General features: G+C 41.7%; 2 protein-coding genes and 1 non-coding gene across 3 annotated transcripts; 2 read left to right on the top strand and 1 right to left on the bottom strand.

Annotated features, from left to right (window-relative positions):
* Positions 1–1,984: 1,984 nt before the first annotated feature.
* On the top strand, positions 1,985–6,016 carry LOC103696045. The gene is made up of 5 exons (XM_008777545.4): positions 1,985–2,538; positions 2,793–2,856; positions 4,202–4,366; positions 5,075–5,140; positions 5,244–6,016. The coding sequence occupies exons 1-5, from the start codon at positions 2,261–2,263 to the stop codon at positions 5,490–5,492; spliced, it is 822 nt and encodes a 273-aa protein (XP_008775767.2). The 5' UTR covers positions 1,985–2,260; the 3' UTR covers positions 5,493–6,016.
* Positions 6,017–7,461: 1,445 nt separating this feature from the next.
* Positions 7,462–7,543, top strand: TRNAS-AGA. The gene has a single exon. It is a non-coding gene; the product is annotated as a tRNA-Ser (tRNA).
* A 15,475-nt stretch (positions 7,544–23,018) lies between these two features.
* LOC103696046 lies at positions 23,019–24,465 on the bottom strand. The gene is made up of 3 exons (XM_039117968.1): positions 23,698–24,465; positions 23,502–23,597; positions 23,019–23,395 (listed from the first exon to the last, which is right to left on the bottom strand). Exons 1-3 carry the CDS (start codon positions 24,346–24,348, stop codon positions 23,174–23,176), a joined length of 969 nt encoding a protein of 322 aa, XP_038973896.1. The 5' UTR covers positions 24,349–24,465; the 3' UTR covers positions 23,019–23,173.

Here is a 24,465-nt window from a genome sequence, read left to right as displayed (position 1 = left end):
TATCTAAAACCCGTTCATCTTTTCAATTCAAGCCCTCACCATGTTATTCCAAACAAGAAAGCCTGGATAAGAAAATAAATATTCTAAGCCCAGAATCCATCCCAACGTTAAGACATGAGATCAAGAACAAGAAAACCTAGATAAGAAAAGAAATATTCTAAGCCCAGAATCCATCCCAACGTTAAGACATGAGATCAAGAAACTCTAAACCGAGATTTCCCATTATTCAACACAAAACAAACCAGCACTTCAAGAAATTTCGGAAAGAATTCACCAAAACAGGACGACAAACAAACTATTCATGAAACACGAGATCTTTACAAAAATGCAGCAATTATGATTCAAGAAATACGATTAAACGAAAACTAAATTGATTACCCGTCTCGTCTCGGTTCTCCATCCATTGATCAGACAAGAATCCAATTCGAGAGAGAGAGAGAGAGAGAGAGAGAGAGAGAGAGAGGGCGGGGAGATGGCGATGGAGGGGATGGGTTTGGAGTTTAAATACCCACCGGAGATTTTTCTAATTTCTTTTTTCTTATTTTATCCTCAGTTTCTTTTTTAATCTCTTTTCTTTACCTTTCCGGGTAACGGTTTTCTTGCAGGCCCGTTGAAGAATTAGAAAACCCACAGAAACACCTCGCACGTGCGAAGCCCCATCCCGCCGTCGCTCGTGCGAGCCCCATCCCCTCGTGGTTTAGTTTGACAAAGACATTGACAAACCTCCACACCAATGCAAACAATACCTCCTTTTTGGTACAACGGAAGCAACGCATTGTCCTATTGATGACGGGCATGTGTTTCCCATGCATTTCCATAATTACCGAGGCTCTGGACGGAAAGCAGTTCATCTATTTGTGTTACTTCAACATGTTACGGCAACCGGGACTAGTGCGGTAAACTTTCGATGGTCTTCACTGTGGATCCGTCGACCATGGCAATTAGTGATGAGATTCATATAATATGACAAACAAAATATATTATACCGTACTGAATAAAATAGTATAGAGCATACCGTATCATACTATATTATTTGGTATTAATAAACGATATGTAGGACGTACTGATATTCAGCATATCGCACGGATTCCATACTAAATGTAGCAACATAGTTTGAAATTGTACTGATATGGAGTCCATATCTTGGTTGTGAAGGATATTTCTGAATGAATATATATAATCCAATGCGTCATCAGAAACTGTGATCCAACAAATATAAAAATAGGTTGTTAACATGCAAATGCGTTTGCAGTGCACATAAAGAGAAACAGATAAAAAATCCACCAAGAGAGCTAGGGAGAGAGAGCATGAGTTAGTAATTCAGATTTTAGACATGGATTCCAGATTATCTTAGAATTTTTGTTTTCAAAAAAATCCAAAACGCCTTTTTTTTTTCTCTCTCTTTCTCTCCCTCTGTTATCGATTTAATAGCATGGAAGATTGATGGGATTCGTCGAGTTGTGGTGTACTCGCGCCGTTCCACCGTGGGAGGCGGGAAATCGGTGGTTCGTGTCTGGACAACGTGAACAGCGTGCCTACAGGTAGGGATTGTCGGGAAAGCTATCCCAATCCATTGGCTACACGTTATATCCTATATCCTCTCCCTGTATCCCGCGCTACAAGTTACGAACTTGTGATAATATCCAATCCAAGGTCGATATCGGCCCGATCCCCTTCGATGAATTACGTGATCCACTAATCATAACCGTCGAAACGGCGGTGATCATATAATCCAGTGATCCCGCCGCTTCCAAGAGCCGCGTCTGAATCGGGGCGAGGAGGAAGAACGGCCGAGCCGGCTAAATAATTACAGGAAGAACACGTGGCAGGACGCCACCCGATCGAAGTGGGACGAGCCGCGAGCGGTAAAAAATGGCTGAGACTGTGGGACCCACCTCCAATTAGTGGGCCGACCAACCACCTCCTTCCCCTCCCTCGCCCTGTCGCTCGGAGGAATCTCTCTAAAGTCTAATCTGAAACCACCTTCTCTTTCTTTCTTTCTTCTTCTTGTTTTTTTTGGTGCGTAGAAATCACCTTTTCTGAACTATCATAATCATAATTAAAGTTAATAAATAGCGCGAGGCTTTTAGGGGTTCCAAGGGGAGCAGTCATTGGATGTGGGAGGGAAAAGTTATTGCGGATTGGAGTTTGCTTCGAGGAATGCGGCGAGGGATTCCAATGAGAAGAGGAACAAGAGGGAGAGGCGAAGTCTAACCCTAATCCTAGCCCCAGTTCTCTTGATTTGAAGTGCTGGTGAGTGATGGCGGAGGCGGAGGCGGAGGTGGAGGAGAAGAGGGTGATGAGGGGAGCGGTGGAGGGGGAGAATGTGGTGGAAGGGTTGGCCGTGCTGGATTTCGACATGCTCTGCGCCACCGTGGCGCTCCAGACGCAGGGGTTCTCGGTCGAGAAGAGGCGGATGGGGATGTTGGAGGAGGAGGAGGAGGAGGAGGGAGGGGATTTTGATGGGCTGCAGCGGATGTGGGAGGGACATGTCCTTGATTGCTTCGAGGACCGGCGGATCGCGATCGAGTCCGCATGGTGAGCTCCGCCTCTGCTGATTCTGGTTTTAATAACCTTTTTCTTACTGTGCTAAGATCTCATTTGGAGAAGATGAGTTGAGGGCTTTAGAAGTTGTGGATTCAAGACGAAGACTTTCAGAAAGTTGTTTCCTTTTTACCTTTCAAACCCCTAAATTTTTGGGACAACGTATAAATTCAAAATACATATCTTGTATGGACGTTTATTATGGAACAGAGTTGGTTTGTTTGATTGTAGAATTTTGGTTTTTGCAGTTGCCCGTGCTATAGATTTGGGAGGAACATGCGAAGAGCCAAACTTGGATATTGTTTTCTTCAGGTGAGCTTCCTGCTCTCAGATATATTTTTAATGATTTTATATGTCATTTTGACCCATAATTTTTTCACATTTCGTTTCATGATGGAGGTAGGAGAATATTTGCAAGTTAGGAGTGAATCAATATGCTGTTTGATCAATAACACAGTAGATGTGATACTAGTTCTAATTAACAGTTTAAGGGTCTGGCCTATAGCTAGCAATCCAGCATCATATAGAGTGCAGAGAATTACTTTCTGGAATCTCTCCAGTTCCAAGAGGGCTAGAGATAGTTAACACCACTTTACTCTGGAATTATGTAATGTTTCATGCTACACTGGCTTGGACCTAGTGCTAAAAGTTATTTGGAAATCTCTTCTTTGTGAGTGGTCTGTAAACATCCACATTGTCTGTCCTTTACACATCAAGAATTTTAATCATTCATATGAGTGTTGAGCCATTGCTGGTTGTTGCAGTATTGCCCTTGAAACTTGTGAGAGCATCTTTTCCCTTACTTTGTCAGTTTATGTTACCTTCAAAATGGTAGGCCATACACCTTTCTGTCTGCAGACCCACATCTAACCCCTTGTCTTCACCAAAGAAACGTATACCAACTCCCTTAGTAGAATCCATGAGTGTATAATTTAACTTTCCTAATAAATTGATATCAAGCTATTTTAGCCCAAGAAACACTGATGAAAAAGGTGATCAGTTGCTAAACAAGGTGCAGACGATTGGTTTAAGTTTCTTATATGCATTTGTTTTCTTTTGACAATTGAACAATAATTGATAAACTGCAGCCAACAATAAGTAGAGCCTCAGAATCACGTTTCCTCCCCAAATCAAAGGCAAATAGGCAGCATGTTTCACTTATACACGAAAACAAAGAAAGCTGCGGCATAGAGAGAGGGGAGAGAGTGTGTGAATCCTTTCTCTCCTTTTTGTTATGTACACAACTCAAAATCCAATATTTTTTATCATTAGAACATGAGACTTTTTTAAAATGGAAGGACATTCTCTCAAGAACAATCTTTTGATGTAATGACTCCTATACATACCTCCTTTTACTTATGGGAAATCTAGAATCTCAACATCATTGGAATTGTAAAATAATAAAATAATAGAACTCTTGGAAAGCTGGCTTTTCCCAGACCATCAAGAAAAGATATTTCAATTCTCCTCCATCCTCTTTCTCTGTAAAAGGTCAGATCTATGTATTCTTATGGCACGTGCAGAGCACATGTCAAGATATAGTAACTATTAAGCTCAATTTATTGCTGCATTTTGCTTATGATAAAGTAAAACATGACCTTGCTGTTTATCTGATCTTCTGATCTTTTGACATGAAAACATTTCTATTTTTCTCCAGGGAACTGTCTATTTTGTTCTTGCAATTCTTGTACTGTTCAACCTCATTGCTTTTGGTATGACCAAGCAGCATAGCTTTCTATTTATCGGTGTTGCTTCTGTCATCTCATTTGGAATATATCTCGGTTATTTTCGGACAAGGATGAGAAAGCAGTTTAACATAAGGGTAAGCACATCCCTGATGCTACTGCATTTGATATTTTTGTTTTTATCGACTTGTTAGTTAACAGTACCAATGAGTTTTATGGTTTTAGTCTCCAACTTTTCCTCATTATTTAATTTCACTTTCCTAGAACAGCATGTGCAGCATGTTTACTGTTGTGGATGTTTTGTGGTTATGACTCCCCTGCCCCCCAAAACCATTTTCCTGAAGATTTGCTCTATTGAGTATGTTGGTGAAGATCTCAAGATACTTAACCCTGGGCTGTAAATATCCTCCATTCGGCTGTCAATCATTATTAAATGAGTATGGAAGCAGGTAGAGTTCTCGTCTGAATTAGTAGCCAGAACCTGCTACCTAGAGCGATGCATCTACTTTAAAATCTTCTTGGAAGCTCGAATCCACACCCACTTCTTAAACACTTTCTGACCAAAAGTGTTTCTGAATTATCTGCTTGCCTACACCCGCTCCTGCACCTGTAGTCAATTATGGTAACTAAGAGTCTGATAGTATTATATAACATGTTTGAATTTATATATGGGTCTCGGCCTCTCAGGTGTCTGCATTAGACATAATACAATTCTTTCCTGTCTCAACTGTTAATGTGATTGGCATCTAATGCTACCCTACACATTATAGGAGCCATTTTATATGTATAAACTATTAATGCATGTATTCTTTTGCTGTTCTTGCATATTTAATGTTTGCCCGCAGGGCAGCGACAATTATTTAGATGACTGTGTTAACCATCTCATCTGCCCCTGCTGTACATTATGCCAGGTAATCATCAAATTTCCAAAACCCTAATGATCAATATTGTTGTGTTGAAGCATCTATAATTGAGCCCATACAAACTTCAGCAGAGTTGGGTTGGATTGTGCAGGAGTCCAGAACGCTGGAGATGAACAATGTCCAGGATGGTGTGTGGCATGGCCGGGGTGACACCATATGCTTGGGCAGCGGCGAAGGAAACAAGGCATTTATTGCTCTCCAGAAGCCTCCCTTGATGCCAACCAGGTCACCAGAGCTCTGCAGCATGGAAAGAAAATCCGATGGTGGTGAGCACTCATGGAGTACTGGTGGTAGCCATTCGGAACCTCTGGTACCATCAGCCCAACTGGAACAGCATTGATGAAATCTAAGCTAGCTAACTATGCAGCATGGTCAAATGAGCTTACTGTACCAGCCCAGAGAAGCACTCTATTATTTTAAAATTATGATCGGTAGATCGCCAACTGATGAGTTGCAAGCTTTTTCCAATGATAACCAGCCTGGACTTTGTTGTCTAGATCTCACGAAGATCGTAACAAGCATCGATGGTGCGAAACAACCCCATCATCTAAGCAGTGCTTCGAGTCAGGACCTGGTAGCAGTAGGCTGGCACTGGATTTGTACTTGGGAAGGGGCACAACCAGCCCTCTGTATATGTAATTCTAGGGAGCTGTAGCTTCTCGCCGTAACAGAACTGTAAAGACTTTATTCAGGCAATTTGTTTTAACATTTTGCCTTCTAATGGCGTTGAGGCTAGTTGTTATGAACGTCTTGCCACACCTACTGATTTCTTGGTGTGGGTGTTAATAGTTCTTCCCAAACTTTCCTGAGCTCTCTATCTGATTTTGCTCAAGCTGGCTTACTTGTACTGGAGGTTTTATTATTGTTTGGAAGCTGGGGCAAGACTAAGATATGTAATCTGTGGTCTTGGCAAGGGTATACTTCGTATAACTATGAAGGGGCTGGCTCTTTTTGACTTCTAGATCCCATCTTCCACCAGATCGAGCCTCAGACCATTTCTATTTTTGAGATGAGACACAGGAAGTGAGAGAACACTTCCTTTAAAAAAAAAAATCGGTACAGAAAGGTATAGAAATTGACAAAATAAAAGTATGAAAGGATGATGAAGAAGATGATATCAGGGGCGAAAGAGTAGACGAGCTTCTTATGCCGGCTATGGAAAGATATTTTTTCAAAGCTTAAAAGTATTGAGTAGTTTGTACAGCACTGCATGAATAGTTGAAATGAGTTCCATTTCAATTCATGCAAGCCGGATGGGTGCGGTCCTAAAGTTGAATACTGGCTTTACTTTGTTACCAAAACATACTGGCTTTACTTTTTATCAATTGAATTGCATGGGAGCTAGTTTCGGCCCATTCCAAGCTATGCCTGTTAACCATCAGCAATGATCAAAGCCTAGACTGTTAACCACAGGATTCTTAATATCAATTCTAATGAAATATTTGGAATATGATCCACTATACGTTCATCACTCAGGTTGTCATAAGCTGTCATAACATCTTCCAATAGTCATGTAAACCATATCTAGAAATATACTTGTATAAATAATAGAGGTAAGCATAAAATCATGTCACTGTATGATGATGGTTGTTAGAATCGATATGCATATATAATAAAATTGCCCACGCGTGCATGCAGACGCAGGGAATAACATGACAAGCCAGAACACCTACAATGGCTATGTGGTAACCGCTAAACTAAAGCATATTATAAAGCTAAATTTCTTTCCGAGCTATTGTAACATGTTATTTGTCAGCTATAGGCTAGATCAATTTTATCTACCCTTGTATCATGTTCAAGTGTAGCTGCCTTTGGTGACACTGATAGTTATCTCAATTGTCTGAGGCTACTGGTGATAAGCCTGCTTCCCACTCTCACCTATGTTTTGGAATAGGTATCAGAAGAATTAATTGCCTGAACTTTCATGAGCTCCCCATCTCATTGAATTCAAGCTAGCTTATTTACATTGAATGGTTATCTGCTAAAGGTTGTGGAGAGTTATATTTGGAAAACAAGGAATATTACTGACTCGGAAGTCTAGCAAGATAATATAAACAGACTGGTTCATCGCAGGGTTTACTCTGTTTATATGCATCGACAAAGGGATCAGATGTTTTCTGACCAAAAGTAAGGAGTCAGCTATTTTCGAAGTTTAGATCCGACAGGGTAATTCTAGAGCCTGTACACATCGTTTTGGATTTTTTTTTCCCTTATTTCTATGAGTTCCATACTTTATACTCCTTGCTCGTTTGCTGAGGTCCTGGCTTCGAACAAATAGTTACTAATTAATTTCAAACCCCGAACGAGACGTGGACGTGCCGGAGTGGTTATCGGGCATGACTAGAAATCATGTGGGCTCTGCCCGCGTAGGTTCGAATCCTACCGTTCACGATCTTTTTTTCCTTGAGCATTTTTATTTTTGAACGTGGGCAAGGCTATGCCTTACATGGAAGGCTTTATTTATTATGGAGGGAATTCCTATCATGTGCTACGTTTTAGGAGTCTAGTTTTTTTGACACGAGACTAGAAAAGCCTAGAGGTGAACACGAACATTTAGAAAAGTTTCACAAATCAAATACTTGGTATCCATAATGAATACCTTTGTGGTTTATCAAGATGTCCTGCATTTCTTAAATCTCAATTGGGGATTACAAGAAAAATAAATTAATGCTAGCATGAAATATATGTAATTTGATGAGGAAAATGCCTTGTGTCTCCATAAGGTCTGAAAAGGCCTTAAAAATCTGTTTTAGAAAAGATTGTCCAGCAAAACACTTCTCCTCATTGTGAGCCAAACTGAAAACCAACCTCAGGTTTTGGACATAACAGATCTTATTAATAACAGTAAGTGATAGATTGATTTCTTTCTTTCTTTCTTTTTGGTGATTACAATTCAGGTCCAGTATATAGACCGAACCTAATGCTCACAAACCTAATTATAAAGAAGCAAGGGTCCGGAGGAGAGTTGACGTCCTTTAGGATTGAATCCCTCCTCCATGCATAAATTGGCAAGAGGCAGTGCCATCTAAACTTTACTAAAGTTCAGTGGTTGCGGTGGAACTTAAAAACCATACTTTGGAATGTCTGCATGGTTCCACTAGTCAATATCAAAAAGGCACGGACCAGCTTTGGGTCCATCAAGTCAGGTCTTATTGGTGATCTTCGGTTGGCTCTCTAGTCTCCAAAGCTAATCATCTTATACTGTCATGCTCCGAATCCATCACTTGAGTTGGCCACATAACACGGCCGCATAAACCCCAGAGCAATACTCTAGAGATCATGCAAGGTCTAAGATGAACAATTATCTAATAACTCAATAGTAAATTGCCAAACAATCCAATTTCAAATTTTCAAATAGAACTAAGGCATGCCACCATATATATATATATATATATATATGTGTGTGTGTGTGTGTGTGTGTGTGTGTGTGTGTGTGTGTGTGTGTGTTTATTAGTTTGTACCATTGGATTTGCATCGTAAGATTTACATCGATAAATTTGATTTGGCATACAATGATATATTTTATATGATTTTCAGTACAAATATATTTGTATAGTTATTATACGTATCAGATATTGAGAACATGATTGAATTTCAAAGAAATTCATTGTATCAGTGGTAACTGATTTGACAAGAATAATATATAAATTAGATGAATAAAATATAGTTTGGACTAACCTCGTCATATGACGTTTGATTATGATCCCTATAGGGTAAGAAAGGCCTCGTAATTGTACGAGGACACACTACATAAGCTTCAATAAATCCAAACAAGTTGGACAATTCCTGGCCTTCCATGGGCTGATACATGGAATAACCTTCACGAGCTTCTGCGTGGGATAGCCTCTACGGGCTTATGCGTGAAATCGTTATAGCACCATTGGCTGATATATGGGGATAGTCTCCACATGCTTATGTGTGGGATAACCACCACAGGCTTACGCGTGGAATCTTTATAGCGCCTGGGCTGACACTGGAGATAGCCTTCACAAGCTTATGTGTGGGATAGCTCTACGGGCATACACATGAAATCTTTATAGTACCATGGGCTGACACATGGGGATGCTACCATGGGCTTACGTGTGGTATTATATTAGTCTTGGCTTGAGTTATAATCTTGATTAGTTCAAAGTCGGAAGTTAATCAATGAGAAACATGAAAATTAAGTTAATGAGAAATGGATAAAATGACATAAAAAATTATTGTTGAACAACTGGTTACATTTAATATATATATATATATATGTAATATATATATATTAAATATATATATATATATATATATATATGCATGCATGTATGTATGTATGTATATGCTTCTTTGAAAAGATGGTAATGAGCACTTATGTGTGATAGGGGGAAATGTGGATCGTCCAGCCCATAACTAAAGAACCGCCTAGTTCCGACCCAATAAACGTCAACGACAATCAGCTGAATCTTCACTTCGGCTCAAGGTCAGCTCGTCTTTAGGACTCCACCAAAAGCTTCACCAACTTTAGATACTCGCCGACTCCCCCAACCAAGCTCGGGGTGCCTTCGGACATTCGCCGACCTACCCCGACCAAGCTCGGGGCGCCTACTCCAGTAGTACGCCCCGACCTTCGAGCTCGGGGCGCTCCACCGAGCACGCCTCGAAACCTGGAAAGCAGAGCTACTCCCAGCACCCGCCAAGTCGATCTCGTCCAACGAATGACGCGACTATTTAACAAGCTCGACCTCGCCAACGACCGCACCCACGTGCGGGTCTACGCCTACCTACGTGGTCGTACTTCACCACACTACCGTGTCACGTCTCCATAATCGGCCTTCAGCAGTCAAACGACACCTTGACTACTCTGGCCATGCCCTACCATGACTGTCAATACCCTACCGTTCTCAAGAACAGGCAGTACTGCACGCCACCAGCCAGCCTAAGCTGCGCGCCATCCGGCTCAAAGCCACGCCCCCTCATGATGGGGGCCGACAGTGCCTCTGCCACTTGGGCCACTTTACCGAGACTATAAATAGCTCGGTCAGGTAACTTCTAAAGAACTTTTGGCTGGACCAATTTTACCCCACTCTAACTTGATCGTCGGAGGATCCTCACCGAAAATACCGATGAGGCTTTATGCAGGTCCGCGACGGTCGCGCAGGAGGTGGCTCCCGTCTTCTCCTTCCAATCACCGGCGGCTCCCTCGACTCCACCGGCGTGGTCACCCTCGGGCCAAATTTGAACCACAACATTTTTGGCGCTAAAGGAAGGGCTTGAGTCGTGATCACAATGATAATGAGCCAAGGGGCCCCAAAAGCATCGAGCAGCTGGAAATCAACGCCTGACTGCCCTCTCCAAAGTCCACCTCCTGCATCGCACTTGCCGGCAGACTAAACTTCTCAAATCTAGCCAAAGCAGTTTTATTTGCTCGCCTAGCAAGTCCAAACCCAGGCCATGGTTATTCAAACCCTTCATCCGGCTGGAGTTTCATCAACTATTGAACTCGATAATAAAGTCAAGGAAGTGCGGCGATAAATCCAAATGCTTTGGGATCAGGTCGCGGAACTCCGCGAGGAGTGTTATCAATCGAGGAGCAGGTCCCCTATAAAATCTGGGAGACATCTCTCCCACCGAAGTTTTGAGGAGTATACTCCTCTTACGTCCTCCCGGGTCGAAATCCTCACGGAAATTGAGGGTTGCGGCTACCTCCAATCTCCTTCGAAGATACAACCATCCAAGTCACGGAAGCGTTTAGGCAAGTACTGCCACTTCCATAGGGATAATGGCCACGACACGGAGGATTGCTATCAGCTCCGAGATAAGATCGAAGTGATCGTCCGCCAAGGCCATCTAAGTCGGTTCGTTGGCGGGTCAACGAACAGAGCGGAGCTTGATGGGTAGACTTCGGAACCATCTGACGGACCCGACGACGGACGCCCCAGTGTGGGCACTATCAGTTCGGAACCCCGCCTATGAGTCTCACGTTGATGTCGCCCTAGCCCCAAGGGGCCGAGAAGAGGCCACGCTCACTGGCTCGAGGCTGGTGACCCCAGATGTAAATTACTCCCCCAAGGAAGGACCTTAGCCTTCTTCAGGTCAGGGCTTTCTCTCTTAGGTCGAAATCTAATGAAGTTATCTTCCAGAATTTTTTCAAGACGTCTCTCAAGTATTCTAGGAAGCTCGGCGCATGTTTGATGTCCTGGCAGTGCGAGTTGTATACCGATGACTTTATAAAGTCGCTCCCGAAGCTTGCCTCGGGGCGCCCTGCAGGACTTAGTGAGGGCCCAAGGGTCTTGCAACTGCAGGTTCCATCTACAAAGTCATCCATTGAGCTTGGCTCGAGATACCCTGCCGTCAATGAGGAGCCGATGAAGAGCACCCTCGTCTGTAGGATTCTACAAGTACGCCTCTGATTTAAGTGGGGGGCACCTACAAAGTCATCCTTTGAGCTCGGCTGGGGATGCCCTACGGCGTCAATGGGGAGCCGAGGAAGAGCACCCCCATCCACAGGATTCTACAAGTACGCTCCTGATCTGAGTAAGGGGCATCTACAAAGTCATCCTTTGATCTCGGCTCGGGATGCCCTACGGCATTAATGGGGAGCTGAGGAAGAGTACCCCCATCCGCAGGATTCTACAAGTATGCTCCTGATCTGAGTGGGGGGCATCTACAAAGTCATCCTTTGAGCTCGACTCGGGATGCTTTGCGGCGTCAACGGGGAGCCGAGGAAAAGCACCCCCCGTCCGCAAGATCCTCGAGTAGATGTTTATCTCTGAACCTATTATTTTCGAGTTAGCTTCGGCCCCTCGGGTGGATTTCTAAGTCTCGAGTTGGTCTTGGCCCTCAAGCGGATTTTTACTCTCGGGTAGATGTTTATCCACGAACCTATTATTCCCGAGTTAGCTTCGGCCCCTCGGGTGGATTGTTAAGTCTCAAGTTGACCTCGGCCCTCGAGCGGATTTCTACTTTCGGGTAGATGTTTATCCCCGAACCTATTATTTCCGAGTTGGCTTCGGCCCCTCGGGTAGATTTCTAAGTCTCGAGTTGGCTTCGGCCCTCGAGCGGATTTCTACTCTCGGATAGATATTTATCCCGAACCTATTATTCCCGAGTTGGCTTCGGCCCCTCGGATGAATTTCTAAGTCTCGAGTTAGCCTCGACCCTCAAACGGATTTCTACTCTCGGGTAGATGTTTATCCCCGAACCTATTATTATCGAGTTGGCTTCGGCCTCTTTGGTGGTTTCTAAGTCTCGAGTTGGCCTCGGCCCTCGAGCGAATTTCTACTCTCGGGTAGATGTTTATCCCCGAAACTATTATTCCCGAGTTGGCTTTGGTCCCTCGGGTGGATTTCTAAGTCTCGAATTGGCCTCGGCCCTCGAGTAGATTTCTACTCTTGGGTAGATGTTTATCTCCGAACCTATTATTCTCGAGTTGGCTTCGACCCCTCGGGTGGATTTCTAAGTCTCGAGTTGGCCTCGATCCTCGAACGGATTTCTACTCTCGGGTAGATGTTTATCCCCGAACCTATTAATCCCGAGGTGGCTTCGGCCCTCGGGTGAATTTCTAAGTCTCGAGTTGGACTCGGCCTTCAAGTAGATTTCTACTCTCGGGTAAATGTTTATTCCCGAGCTTATTATTCTCGAGTTGGCTTCGGTCCTCGGGTAGATTTCTAAATCTCGAGTTGGCCTCGGCCCTCGAGTGGATTTTCGTTCTCGGGTAGATGTTTATCCCCGAGCTTATTATTCCCGAGTTGCCTTCGACCCCTCGGGTAGATATCTAAGTCTCGAGTTGGCCTCGACCCTCGAGTGGATGTCTATTCTCAGGTAGATGTTTATCCCTAAGCTTATTATTTTCGAGGTAGCTTCGGCCCTCGGGTGGTTTTCTAAATATCGAGTTGGCCTCGGCCCTCGAGCGGATTTCTATTCTCAGGTGGATGTTCACCCCCGAGCTCGCCTGTGCTCCCGAGCTAACTAAAGCCCTCGGGCAGGCTTCTATCCTTAAGTTAATCTATGGTTGTTTGTCTCCGATTTCGCTCTCCTGGGCAAGTCTTAAAGTGGCCCGCACTATTGAATGAAGAGCTACGAGCTCGCCTCGCATAAACTTTATTTTTAAATCTAGGGTGTACCGAGCCTGGAGTTTCCTACAGGACTCCACCAAAAGCTCCACCAACTTCAGATACTCGCCGACTCCCCCGACCAAGCTCGGTGGGCCTCCGGTGAATAGACCCACCTCGATCAAGCTCGGGGCGCCTACTCCAGCAATACGCCCAGACCCTCTAGCTCGGGGCGCTCCACCGAGCACGCTTCGGAACTTGGGAAGCAGAGCTACTCCCAGCACCCGCCAAGCCAACCACGTCAAATGAATGACGCAACTATTTAACAAGCTCGACCTCGTTAACGACCGCAACCACGTGTGGGTCTACGCCCACCTACATGGCCGTACTTCACCACACTACCGTGTCACGTCTCCATAATCGGCCTTCAGCAGTCAGACGGCACCTTGACAACTTCGGCCATGCCCTGCCGTGACTGTCAACATCCTACCGTTCTTAAGAACAGGCAGTATTGCACGCCACCAGCCAGCCTAAGCTGCGCACCATACGGCTTAGAGCCACGCCCCCTCATGATGAGGGCCGGCAGTTCCTCTGCCACCTAGGCCACTCCACCGAGATTATAAATAGCTCGATCAGGTAACTTCTAAGGAACTTTTGGCTGGACTAATTTTATCCCACTCTAACTTGATCATCAGAGGGCCCTCACCGGAACCACCGGTGATGCTTTGTGCAAGTCCGCAGCGATCGCGCAGGAGGTGGCTCCCGTCTTCTCCTTTCAATCACCGGCGGCTCCCTCAACTCCACCGGTGTGGTCATCCTCAGGCCAAATTTGAACCACAACAATGAGTATGTTATTTGTATGAGCTTTTCGAGTATTAATCCAATATTTATTTTATCTGGTATTACTCATTGATTATTTTCTAATTACTAATGGTGCAGCAGTTTGGAATTCTTACTAGGCTATAAAGTTCACAACCCTTTTTCTTTTTATTTTCAGTGTTGTAGGATGCCTGGTATTGGGCTTTAGTTGAGATCACATAGAAAGGGATGAATAGATAGAGAATCACTGATACTGGTTGGATGATTAAATTTTATAATTGGACCAGTTTTGTTGTTCATATGAATTGAGATCATTTTTGATTACGGATTTTAAGGTTATGACAAATTTTCAGGCCTAGATATTTCTAGGGTTCTACCCTAGGAAGTGTGCAGCCATGTTACATGTTCGGATCTGGGTGTTGGGTTTGGGGCGTGACATATACCACAAATTATATTGCATGATTGTGATCGTCAATGATTTTTAATAAAATAGATGACCTGTAGTTGCTTGAATTAAGATTTTTTTCACACGCCAAGGAAAGTGCAGGGTTGTTAATTTAGATGCTAAACTTAGGATAGCCTACATTACCCTGAATATATGTCGATGAGCCTAATTTTTGCAATTGCTCAAGATATCTTCTTTTAGCTTCTAGATCTACTTTTGTTGAAAACAAAGAAACCACCGTATTTCTTCTAGCAATCCTCGTCTTGCAGCTGAGTTTTTTCCTATTTCTCATATCATCCTCATGGATTATCATCTCAAGGTCCTCTGATTGGCATACATCAATCGTCTTAGTTAGCAACAACCTTGCTTTAAAATGAATCCTACAACAAGAGTAATTCCATATTCAAAATTGAAGCCTAGCCTTACTCTATGAATTTGGTCTGGATTGAGGTCTGGCCTGTAATACATGACCCTTTTAGTAAATTGGGCTCGATCCAATTGACTAGCCCAGTTGGAAAAGGTTTGGCCCAAAAGAGGGAAAAAAGGGCTGACGTGCTGGGCACGTGCGAAGAAGGAAGAGGACTCATGATGAGCGTCTCTTCTTCCTCCTGATCCTATCGGATGGAATTCGACCTAGGGGCAGATTCTAGCCTTCTCTAGCTCTATTTAGAGCTTTGTCTCGTTGCCCTTCTTAACCCACCAGAGAGCCCAAGTCCTAGATTGATGTCATCATCGGAATTCTTTAATTTTTTTGCTTGAACGCCAACCACTTCCGACGTCGTTGCTACTACAAATCGTCACCGAGAAGGCAGATAAGAAATGAAAACCTTTACTTGACTTTTCTCCCCCACTTTCATGGTCTTTGGAAGCTTTGATTCTAGCCGATGATCGCTGGATTTTCGTCAAGAATCAGATGCTCTATTTTAACCTTTTTTTTCTTTAGATTTTTGCAGTATCATTCCATCATTTCGGTCGATGACACTTGTTACCAAGGTCTCCACCCAATTTGGCACGATGGTTTGCAGCTATGGTCGGGGCTTCGGTTGTCGAGATATCCAGATTTTGTGATGTAAGGGGTAGAAACCCTTGTGTTCGAGTGGGTTTTTGTCGTCGGCCGCCTGCTATCACTGGTTGCCGACCACCAGTTGGCCGGCCGTAGTTTCTCGAACATCCCATCTTCCACCAGCAGCCACCCTCTCCTCCTCTTCTTCGGTTAGAGAGAGAGCTATGTTTACTCCTCTCTCTTCCCCACTTTTTCTCTTTTATTCTCTCTACAAAGTTTTTCTCTCTACATAGACTTTCTCTCTCTAGAGTTTTTGGACCCCATAAGTATGCCTCTTAGTGATTTTTGGATCGACCTAGGTAAAGAGTCCTGATCTAGGGTCGTCGGGTGGCGTGTCAGCCAGCCTAATTCTTACCAAATATTATTAGATTTGATCATCCTCGATATTTGTTGAGCCATTTGTGCCCTAGTCCAAGCATGATTCGATGAAATCATCTTGATCGGACCGGCCAGGATGCCAGGCACTCCCGCTTGTTAGCCTTGTGAGGATGTTGGAATTTAAGGTTTTTATTTTTAAAATAATTATGATGAAATTTTAATATTTTTTTTGAAATTAATTAGATTTGTTAATTGAATTGCACTTGCAAGTTAAGTAATGTAGTTTATTTTTTAGATCTATCAGTGAATTATAAATATTTTCTGAATCAAATTATTCTTGATTTATGAACTTGACGTGTAGTATTTTATTATTATATATGCCTCTTTTTTGAATATTGTATAATTTTTGATTGAATGTATTGGTTTCGATATGGATTATATTCAATTAATTTCGATGTCATATAATTTTATGTATCTTACGATTTGGAATATTAAATATGCTTTGAGAAAGAGAGTTTTGCTTCAAAATAGATTTAGACTCACAGCTAGACTATGTATCGATATCTTACTAGTAAAAATTATGTGTTGTTATATCGATACCCTGCTAGTGGAGGTTATACGTTAGCATATCGATACCCTACCAGTGCAGGTAATATGTTGGTATATCGACACCCTGCCAGTGGGAGTTATACATTGGTATATCGATATCCTGCTAGTGGGGGTTATACGATGGTATTTTGATGAGCTCATATTATGGCCCAGCCACAGGGTACAAAAGTGGTCATAGTTTATGAACATCGAGATGATCTTAATATTTTTTTAAAAATAATTTATAAATAAAATTTAAAGTTTGAAATGATTGGATAGTATATCGATTTGGTTTTGAATTGGTGTACTTCGCATCTTTAATTTTAGCATATTATTATTATTATTTTATTATTTAATTTATCTAGTTAAAGTGTTTATTGCTTATTGGGCCGTTTAGTTCATTTTACAAGTTCTTACTATTTTCTTACAGTTTCAAAGAACTAGCTTGACTCAGAGATTTATCATGGGAGAGTGATTATAGATAAAATTTTGAGATCTTTATTTAGACTAGATTTTATTTTAGAGTTGATGCAAGGTTTTGGATTATCATTGGTTTTATAAGACTTTTAATTTAGTTATTTAAATTAGAATTGAATGTTAATTATTTAAATTTATTCCACTGCTCGTATATGATATCATGTTGAGATGTCTTGCATACTTGCGGAGAAAATTTTCTATGAATATGCGGTGTTTGCCACAACTCCCGGCTTGCGATCTTAGGTCGGGGGCATAATAGGCCCTTCACAAGCTTGCATGTTAACCACCGGAACTCCTTACAAAAGTTGTCGAAGCCTAGCCTGCTAACTACTATAAATGTTTACAATTATAATGATTTTTTTACTGGGTACAATACAACAATTATGGTAATTTTTAGAAACATGTACCAACTAATGAGCCTAAAATGTTTTATATAGATGGTTTTAATTTAAATGGACCCCCTATAACTCTAGAAGAAGCAGCCATAACATTGATCAGTGGTCACGTAAGCCCATCTTGAAATATATTTATTAAAGTAACAGAGATAAAAGTAGCATTACTATCAATATATAATAATATTTATCTGCATATATAGCTGCCCACTGATGTGGCTACAAACACATAAATCCTATGACCGCTAAAATGAATCGAGGGGATACTATGGATCCATTATCTATAACTATTGGAAGTCTCCTTCCTTTTAATAGTGTGTAATGTTGAGAGGGGTTTTAGTCCCACATTACTTGTGTAGAGTTTTTTTAGATAGCTTTATAAGCATTCATATCCTACACATGTTAAAGTAACTTTTGGTGGGAAGTTGTGGAGGGAAAGCCAATATTATATTATCAAAGATTGGCACTTGGCACTTTTATCCATGTAAAATAAAATTCATATTGGCAGTTTTTATCCGTTTTACACAAAATAACTGCACTAGCAGTTATGTTTTGAACAGACACTGTTCCAAAAGTTGTGTTGGTTCAGAGTTTAATTCAGGGTTATAAATTACCAATGTCATTCACAGATTAAGATAACTTCTTCTACAAAATCTTTCATTCCGTTACTCTAGGGAATCCTAATTTTGCTAGCTAGGATTCTGTTTCGATTTTGTTGTATCCTGGAGCGAATTTGTTGGATCACCAACAGCAACATAGTGGAGGCAAAATTCGCTTAAGGGCAGTGTTAATTCACGCTTCAAGACCGGTTTCAAATATTAAAGATCCTCCTACTTCAACAATAACATCATGAAGACAAGGATCATAAAGGGAGGTCTTGAACTCGGAATGCATCTTTGTCCGCTGGGTGGTGGGGTGCTTTGGATAGTGCTCGAGACCTCTGCATGCGGATAAAAGTGTTGGAGTTTTATTTTCTTAAAATAAAATTTAATCAGATGTCTCTTTCAAACTCTCTATAAAAAAAATGTTGATTTCAAAAAAATACAGTGTTTCCAAAACATTACATATATTTGAAACCATCAGATCTCTTTGGTCTTTTGAATAAAGTCTATAAATAGATTCCTCCGAGATTGATCCAATATAATCCGATCTCTCACTTTCACTGATACTTTTCCTCTCAAGAGTTTCTTTTACAGACAGAGTTTTTTCACCCTTTAACTTTCTGCTGAAGAAGTTGATTGACTTAAGTCTCCTAGCGATCGTGCTCGTTAGAGGAGGATTGGGCTGAGCCGGGTTGTTACACTTTGAGGACGAGATCGCCACAGACCCGCACATAGGGGGTCAATCACGTTATTAGGACAATGCAGATCACACGCCTCGATCTAGAAAAGATCTTTTCAATCTTCTGAATTTATCTTAGTAGTTTTTTATAACACTATTCTATAATGAAAATATAGCAATTTCTAAACTATATTTTCCAATCGTCTAAGAACATGAATCTTGATAATACTAGAAATTACTATTTGATTTTTTATCTAATTTAATTTGGTTTAATAGAATTAGATAGCTTTAACTCTATCATTTACAAGTTGTTTTCTAAAAGAAAAAAATATTTTTTTTAAGAAATTCATATTGCTCTCAACTTAGTGCAAACAGATTTTCTGTAACTTTCAAATCTTTACGAAAGCTTTTTGCATATTTAAAATTTTGTAGAATTTTTTTGTAACTTTAAAGTCTGTGCAAAATTTTTTTACAGATTTAAAAAATCTTTATAGAAGATTACTGCCGCTTTAAAATCCATATAGAAATTTTCTATAGCTTTAAATTTTGCGCGAACTATTTTTCTGCAAGTTTTAAAAACTGTACAAATATTTTTGTGCATCTTCAAAATCTATGCACAAATTTTCTACAAATTAAAAGAATCTATGTAGAAAGCTACAACAGCTTTAGAATCCATGCATAAGTTTTCTGCAGCTTTAAATTTTGTTCAAATTAATTTTCTTCACCTTTAAAATCCATGCAGAAATTTTCTACATCTTTAAAAATTATGCAAAAATTACTGTTGCTTTAAAAAATGTACATATGATTAGTTGTTCCAAAATTTCTATTGCTACTATTTTGAAAAACGTGCAAAAATCATAAAATTACTTTATTTGGCATATTTCTTAGTGTAAGCATGATTGCATATGTCTGGCCAGTCAATCATGAAATGCTAATACATGTTATAGTTCTTTATGAAAAGTTCCTCTCAGTTCATGAGTGAGATAAAGGTGGAATATCTTACATGCTAAGAATTTATTTTAAGATAACATTAGTGCATGTACAGTCTCTATTACAATTTTTAGCCTTGAGGTTGGTTTGGCTAAGTTGGAATTCTCTAATGGGGTTAAATAATGTAAAAAATTTGAAAAAAAATAGAGAGTTTAACTAATTTGAATAAGTTTTTGGGTTGTGATGCAAATTTTTATATCTCGAAGCACCATGGAGGTCGAATTGATGGCTCTGGATACCACATGTATTGAGACAGAGTGGATTAAAAATCTTGTCTTAGAGCTAGCTATCTTTAGTACCAAAGCCAGTTCCGACCATATCAATCCATTGTGGTAAGATCATGATAGAAATGATAAACCAAAAAAGTACCAATAAAAAGATGATCTGGCATATTCAGATTCGTTATAAAATTGTAAAATAACTCAAAAAAAGTAATATCATTTTTTTTAGAATTTGTCAAGTCTGAGAAAAACTTAGCAGATCAATTAATTTAGGGTTTGTCTAGGAGTGGAGTCCTACAATCATCAAGGGGGATAGGGATTAAGCCCACTATTGTGTCACCGACAATGGATACTCAACTTCTGTGATTGAAGTTCCATAAATGAGGTTAAATGTGGTAGAAACGAAGCTAATTAAGTGATTGTGTCAAAGCACATTTCTCAGAGTATATTTCCTCCCATCCCTATGATGAGAGCTTATCAGTGACAAAAATATATCAGAAAAGTTGAGTTATACTCTTAATGAGTCTAAAATAGAAAATTTGTAGAGTATTATAGGTCACACATATCCTTAGAGGACTAACTATGTGAGAATTATTTTATAAGCCGCGAATAGGGGTTTGGGCTAACCCTAACAAAGTTCTCATAAAAAATCAAGGTACTAAATGCAAGGCCTTTAAATGGCGCTAACCGCATAAAGACCCAATTAATCCATACTGTGCATGTGATAAGTAGAAGTCTAAGTCAAAAGACTTAGTTCAAGGTTTAATTCACTATGGTTCTTTAAGATAGATGCTATCAACACTAAGTGAGGTTCAAGTCCACAAGACACCTCACCTATTGCACAGTATAAGTTGCCCAAATATTCTACTTTATGATTTTCAAAATTTTAAATCTTTCGTGGGGGATTATTGGAGTTTTAATTTTTTTAAAAAAATTAAATTTTCTTATCTCTTAAATTTTAGTTATTTTAAATGCTTTAAAATACTTTTTATTCGACACCTCTTTCAAAAGAGTTATGACTCTTCGAGAGAGCGTTGGTTTCCGAAAAGATACGGTGTTTTCGAAATATTATATATATTTGGAAGCACCATGTTTCTTTGGTCTTCTGAATAGACTATATAAATAGATTCTTGTAGGATTAATCCAATATAATCTGATCTCTCTCTCAATGCTACTCTGTCTTTCTAGAGTTTCTTCCACAAATAGAGAGTTTTTCCATCCTTCAACTTTCTACTTTCTATCTTTTTAATTTTTTGAGCATCTGAAAGAGTCAGTTGGGTTATGCCTTCCAGTGTTCCTACTCATTAGAGGAGGATCGGGCTGAGCCAGATTGTTGTACCTTAGGGACGAGATTGCCGCAAATCTGCACGTAAGAGGCGAATTACGTTCTTAGCGCAGTATTGATCACACACCTCAATTCAGACAAAATCTTTTTAATCTCCTAAATTTATTTTTGTAGATTTTGTTTTATAATACTATTCTACAACAAAATATAGCAATTTCTAAACTATATTCTTCAATAGAAAGAAGTTTAGAGTACTTTGAGATATGTGCAAAATGCAATCTAATGGTTAATATCAGCATAGAACAATTATTCTTTTACGTCAAAGATACAACCCAAACCCATTCATATATCCCAACTTCTACGACCTTTAGCATTGAGGTTGTGGGGGAAAAATTCACCAATATCTACTTCTTTAAATTGCCCATGCTTATAAGTTGATCCACATTTAAAAATTTCTACTAATAAGTTCTTCCTGATCTAGCACCACGTAGCCAAAAATTAGCTGAACCCCCAAGTGCAAGATTTGCTTAAAGAGCTTGAGTTATATCTGGAAACCTTAATTTAAAGAAAGCTTGAATTAATTTGATTTGGTCAAAGCTCCATAGTCTAGCAACCATCTGTGAATGTCCCCGTCTTGACGATAAAATGTGCAGCCCTGCAAAGGTAGGGAGAGGCCATTTTCTAGCCTTAGGGTGATTAAGTAAAATCTAAGTGGCTTCTAGCTGATGGTTTCAAACTTTCTTAATTTATCTTCCTTCCAACAAAATTTCAACATCTGGTAGTTCCTCTATATTCTAAGACTTTCTCCTTCCACTTCCTCATAGCCTACACACTACTTGTTCGTATACTTCCAGGCCTGTTTCCCTACGCTCAGACAACCAGGAATACATTAAGTAGCCCTTTGAGTTCTCTACAACATTCCTCGTTACGAAGCAAACCCATCGAAGACACCACTGCCGTACATCATACTACGCTCTCTTAGCAGCTACGTTTTGTACATTTAGCTGGATTCTGATTGCAATATCCTAACCATTTGATGTAAAATTTAAGGAAAGAACACACAGGCATCCTCTCAATCTCATTAAAAAATGGAGGCAACCAGGAGCCTCTCTCTCACTCCCCGACCAACTGACTCATCCCAAAAAAACCACGCGGTCAGAGAGAGAAGAGAGAAGAAACAAGTGCGTGGAGCTTGTACTGCTCTAAAGAAATGTTATTTATTCCACCTTTTATCTAAGAAGCTCCGACACCCTCCGTACCCCCTGCAGCTCCCACACATCCCCTCTCTCTCTCTCTCTCTCTCGGTCTCTAACCTTTTCCATCCACCTCTTTTGCATGTACATAGCTTTTTTGGCTGTACCCCTCTCAGGCTTAAAATGAGGCGAACTCAGAGAATGCTTCACCCGTTTCTCAGTTGCATCAAACTATTCAAGTATCAAATATTTTGGAAACCTCCTGCAAATGCTCATATCCATTACGATAACACGTACCAGTTAAAAGCTCGCTTTAAAGAACATTGTAACATTATTGGAAGGACAGCCTCTCGCCCTTTTTCCCTGCACCGAAACCCACAGCCGTTCCCTTTCACGAAAACTAACTACTCTAGTAGTGTTACTCTTTTACAGCCACCAATCAGGCGGTTATCGAATTCTTAGCATTACCGCGAGTGTTATCGCGTTCACCTAACCTGCCGGTTAATTAAAGAGGAAACCAAAGTAAACTCCGGTTAGTTTTATTACCGTTTGTTATTAGCACCGTTGCATACATGCTAATTAATAACCGTGGTCTGGGACTAGAGTTGGATTCATTCACTCCCTTCGTACTTAATTACGAATAAGAAGATCTCCCGCTCTCTCTCTCTCTCTCTCTCTTCAGCTCTTTCTTCTCCCGTACGGCCGCTCCTCCTAAATCTTCCATTTTCTGCCGCAACTAATTAATCACTTCATTAACATAATTAAGCAAATGCAAATCAAAAGCTACTGACATTAATCACATAGAGAACAAGGAGCACCAGAGTTAGAGCTTAGGGAGAAAAAAAAAAAACAAGAACAAGAACAAAACAACAGAAACGACAAGAACAAGAACAAGAAGCTGAAGAAGAGAAGAGAGGGGCTCCTTTTAGACGGAGAGCTTAAGAGAGAGGTCGACAAAACTGGGAGAAGCGGCGGCGGAGGAAGAGGAGGAGGAGGAGGCATCTCCAGCCGTCCGATTACCGAACTCGGAATGTCCCAAAGACGCGCTCCGGCTCTGGGGGAAGAAGTCGAACTCCTTGATCACCTCGCTGCTCTCCATCATCGCTTTCCCACTTCTATGCCCGCATCCATACAAGCCCTGCGATTCCTACATTTCAAGAAAAGAGAAAAATAATAAACGAAAATAGCGAACAAGGGGAATGCATTAATGGAACAGTAGATTGGAAGTGTGCTTTTCGAGGACATAGGATCACTTGATCAACAGCCATAGCGGCGGCCAGATCCATCTCGAAGTAATCCACGCCGTTGTTTCCGCTGAACCCTGGATTGTCGCCGAACAGACGCTTCTTCTACATGATGTGTACCGCCATCGCAATACGTCAAGAAAGGTAGAGAAAGATGGAAACCCTAATGTAGATTGGAGTTGAGAACAAGGAGAAGAGAGCTCACCCGGGCACAGAACTCGCACTGATCGGAGAAGCACTGCATCTTTTGGTTTGAAGGGGGCTCTGGAAGCGGAATCCCGACCTGGAACCGGCCCTCCCCACTCCCCATCCCCATCCGGTACCGATCTAACGAGTACTGCTCGTGGAGCACCGATCGGACGGAGGAGACGGCGCCACCGCCGTAACCCCCCAGTCCTGGGCTCGCCGGCCGGCACCGCTGGATGTAGCACATCCCCGGCGACTGCACCCAACCGGCGCCGTAGGCGGCGACGGCGGCGGGCGCGGGAGGGGGGACCGGAGCGCCGTAGGCGGCGAGAGGGGCGACGGCGGCGGGGTATTCGTAGACGGGAAGCTGGCCCGGGAAGGGATGGACCTCGCGGGCGGGGTCGATCTCGGTGATCTTCTTCCAGCGCTCCTGGAGGCGGAGGCGCTCGAGCTGGGCTACGCCGAGGCCTCGCTGAGGGGGGCGCTTGGGGGCCGCCGCCTTGGAGGCCTTCCTCGGCTTCGGCCTCGCCGGGGAGGAGTCCTTGGCCATGGGATCCGGCGCGGGCGGGAGTCCGTTCTGGGAGGCGCCGCCGTCGTTTCTGTTCTCTTGCGAGGAGGAGGAGGAGGCGGCGGCAGCGGAGGACCAGAGGAGGAATGCTGGAGTCGCCATTGGAAAATTAAACAAAGAGGAGAGAGAGGAATGTGGGGTAGGGGGAGTATTTATAGGAAAGGGGAGACGAGAGGAACTTAGGGTTTGAATTTGTTTAACGGGGCGTCGGACATGCTG

Source organism: Phoenix dactylifera, unplaced genomic scaffold, assembly GCF_009389715.1.
Source record: "Phoenix dactylifera cultivar Barhee BC4 unplaced genomic scaffold, palm_55x_up_171113_PBpolish2nd_filt_p 000294F, whole genome shotgun sequence".
NCBI lineage: Eukaryota > Viridiplantae > Streptophyta > Magnoliopsida > Arecales > Arecaceae > Phoenix > Phoenix dactylifera.
The sequence above is the reverse complement of the archived record's forward strand: the minus strand, read 5'-3'. Positions and strand labels throughout refer to the sequence as shown.

Coding starts and splice junctions, on each gene's coding strand:
- LOC103696045 (XM_008777545.4), top strand. CDS start 2,261: ATGGCGGAGGCGGAGGCGGAGGTGGAGGAGAAGAGGGTGATGAGGGGA. Junction 4,367..5,074: donor GAAAGCAGTTTAACATAAGG/GTAAGCACATCC, acceptor GTTTGCCCGCAG/GGCAGCGACAATTATTTAGA. Junction 5,141..5,243: donor CCTGCTGTACATTATGCCAG/GTAATCATCAAA, acceptor TGGATTGTGCAG/GAGTCCAGAACGCTGGAGAT.
- LOC103696046 (XM_039117968.1), bottom strand. CDS start 24,348: ATGGCGACTCCAGCATTCCTCCTCTGGTCCTCCGCTGCCGCCGCCTCC. Junction 23,598..23,697: donor AGTGCGAGTTCTGTGCCCGG/GTGAGCTCTCTT, acceptor CACATCATGTAG/AAGAAGCGTCTGTTCGGCGA. Junction 23,396..23,501: donor CCGCTATGGCTGTTGATCAA/GTGATCCTATGT, acceptor CTTGAAATGTAG/GAATCGCAGGGCTTGTATGG.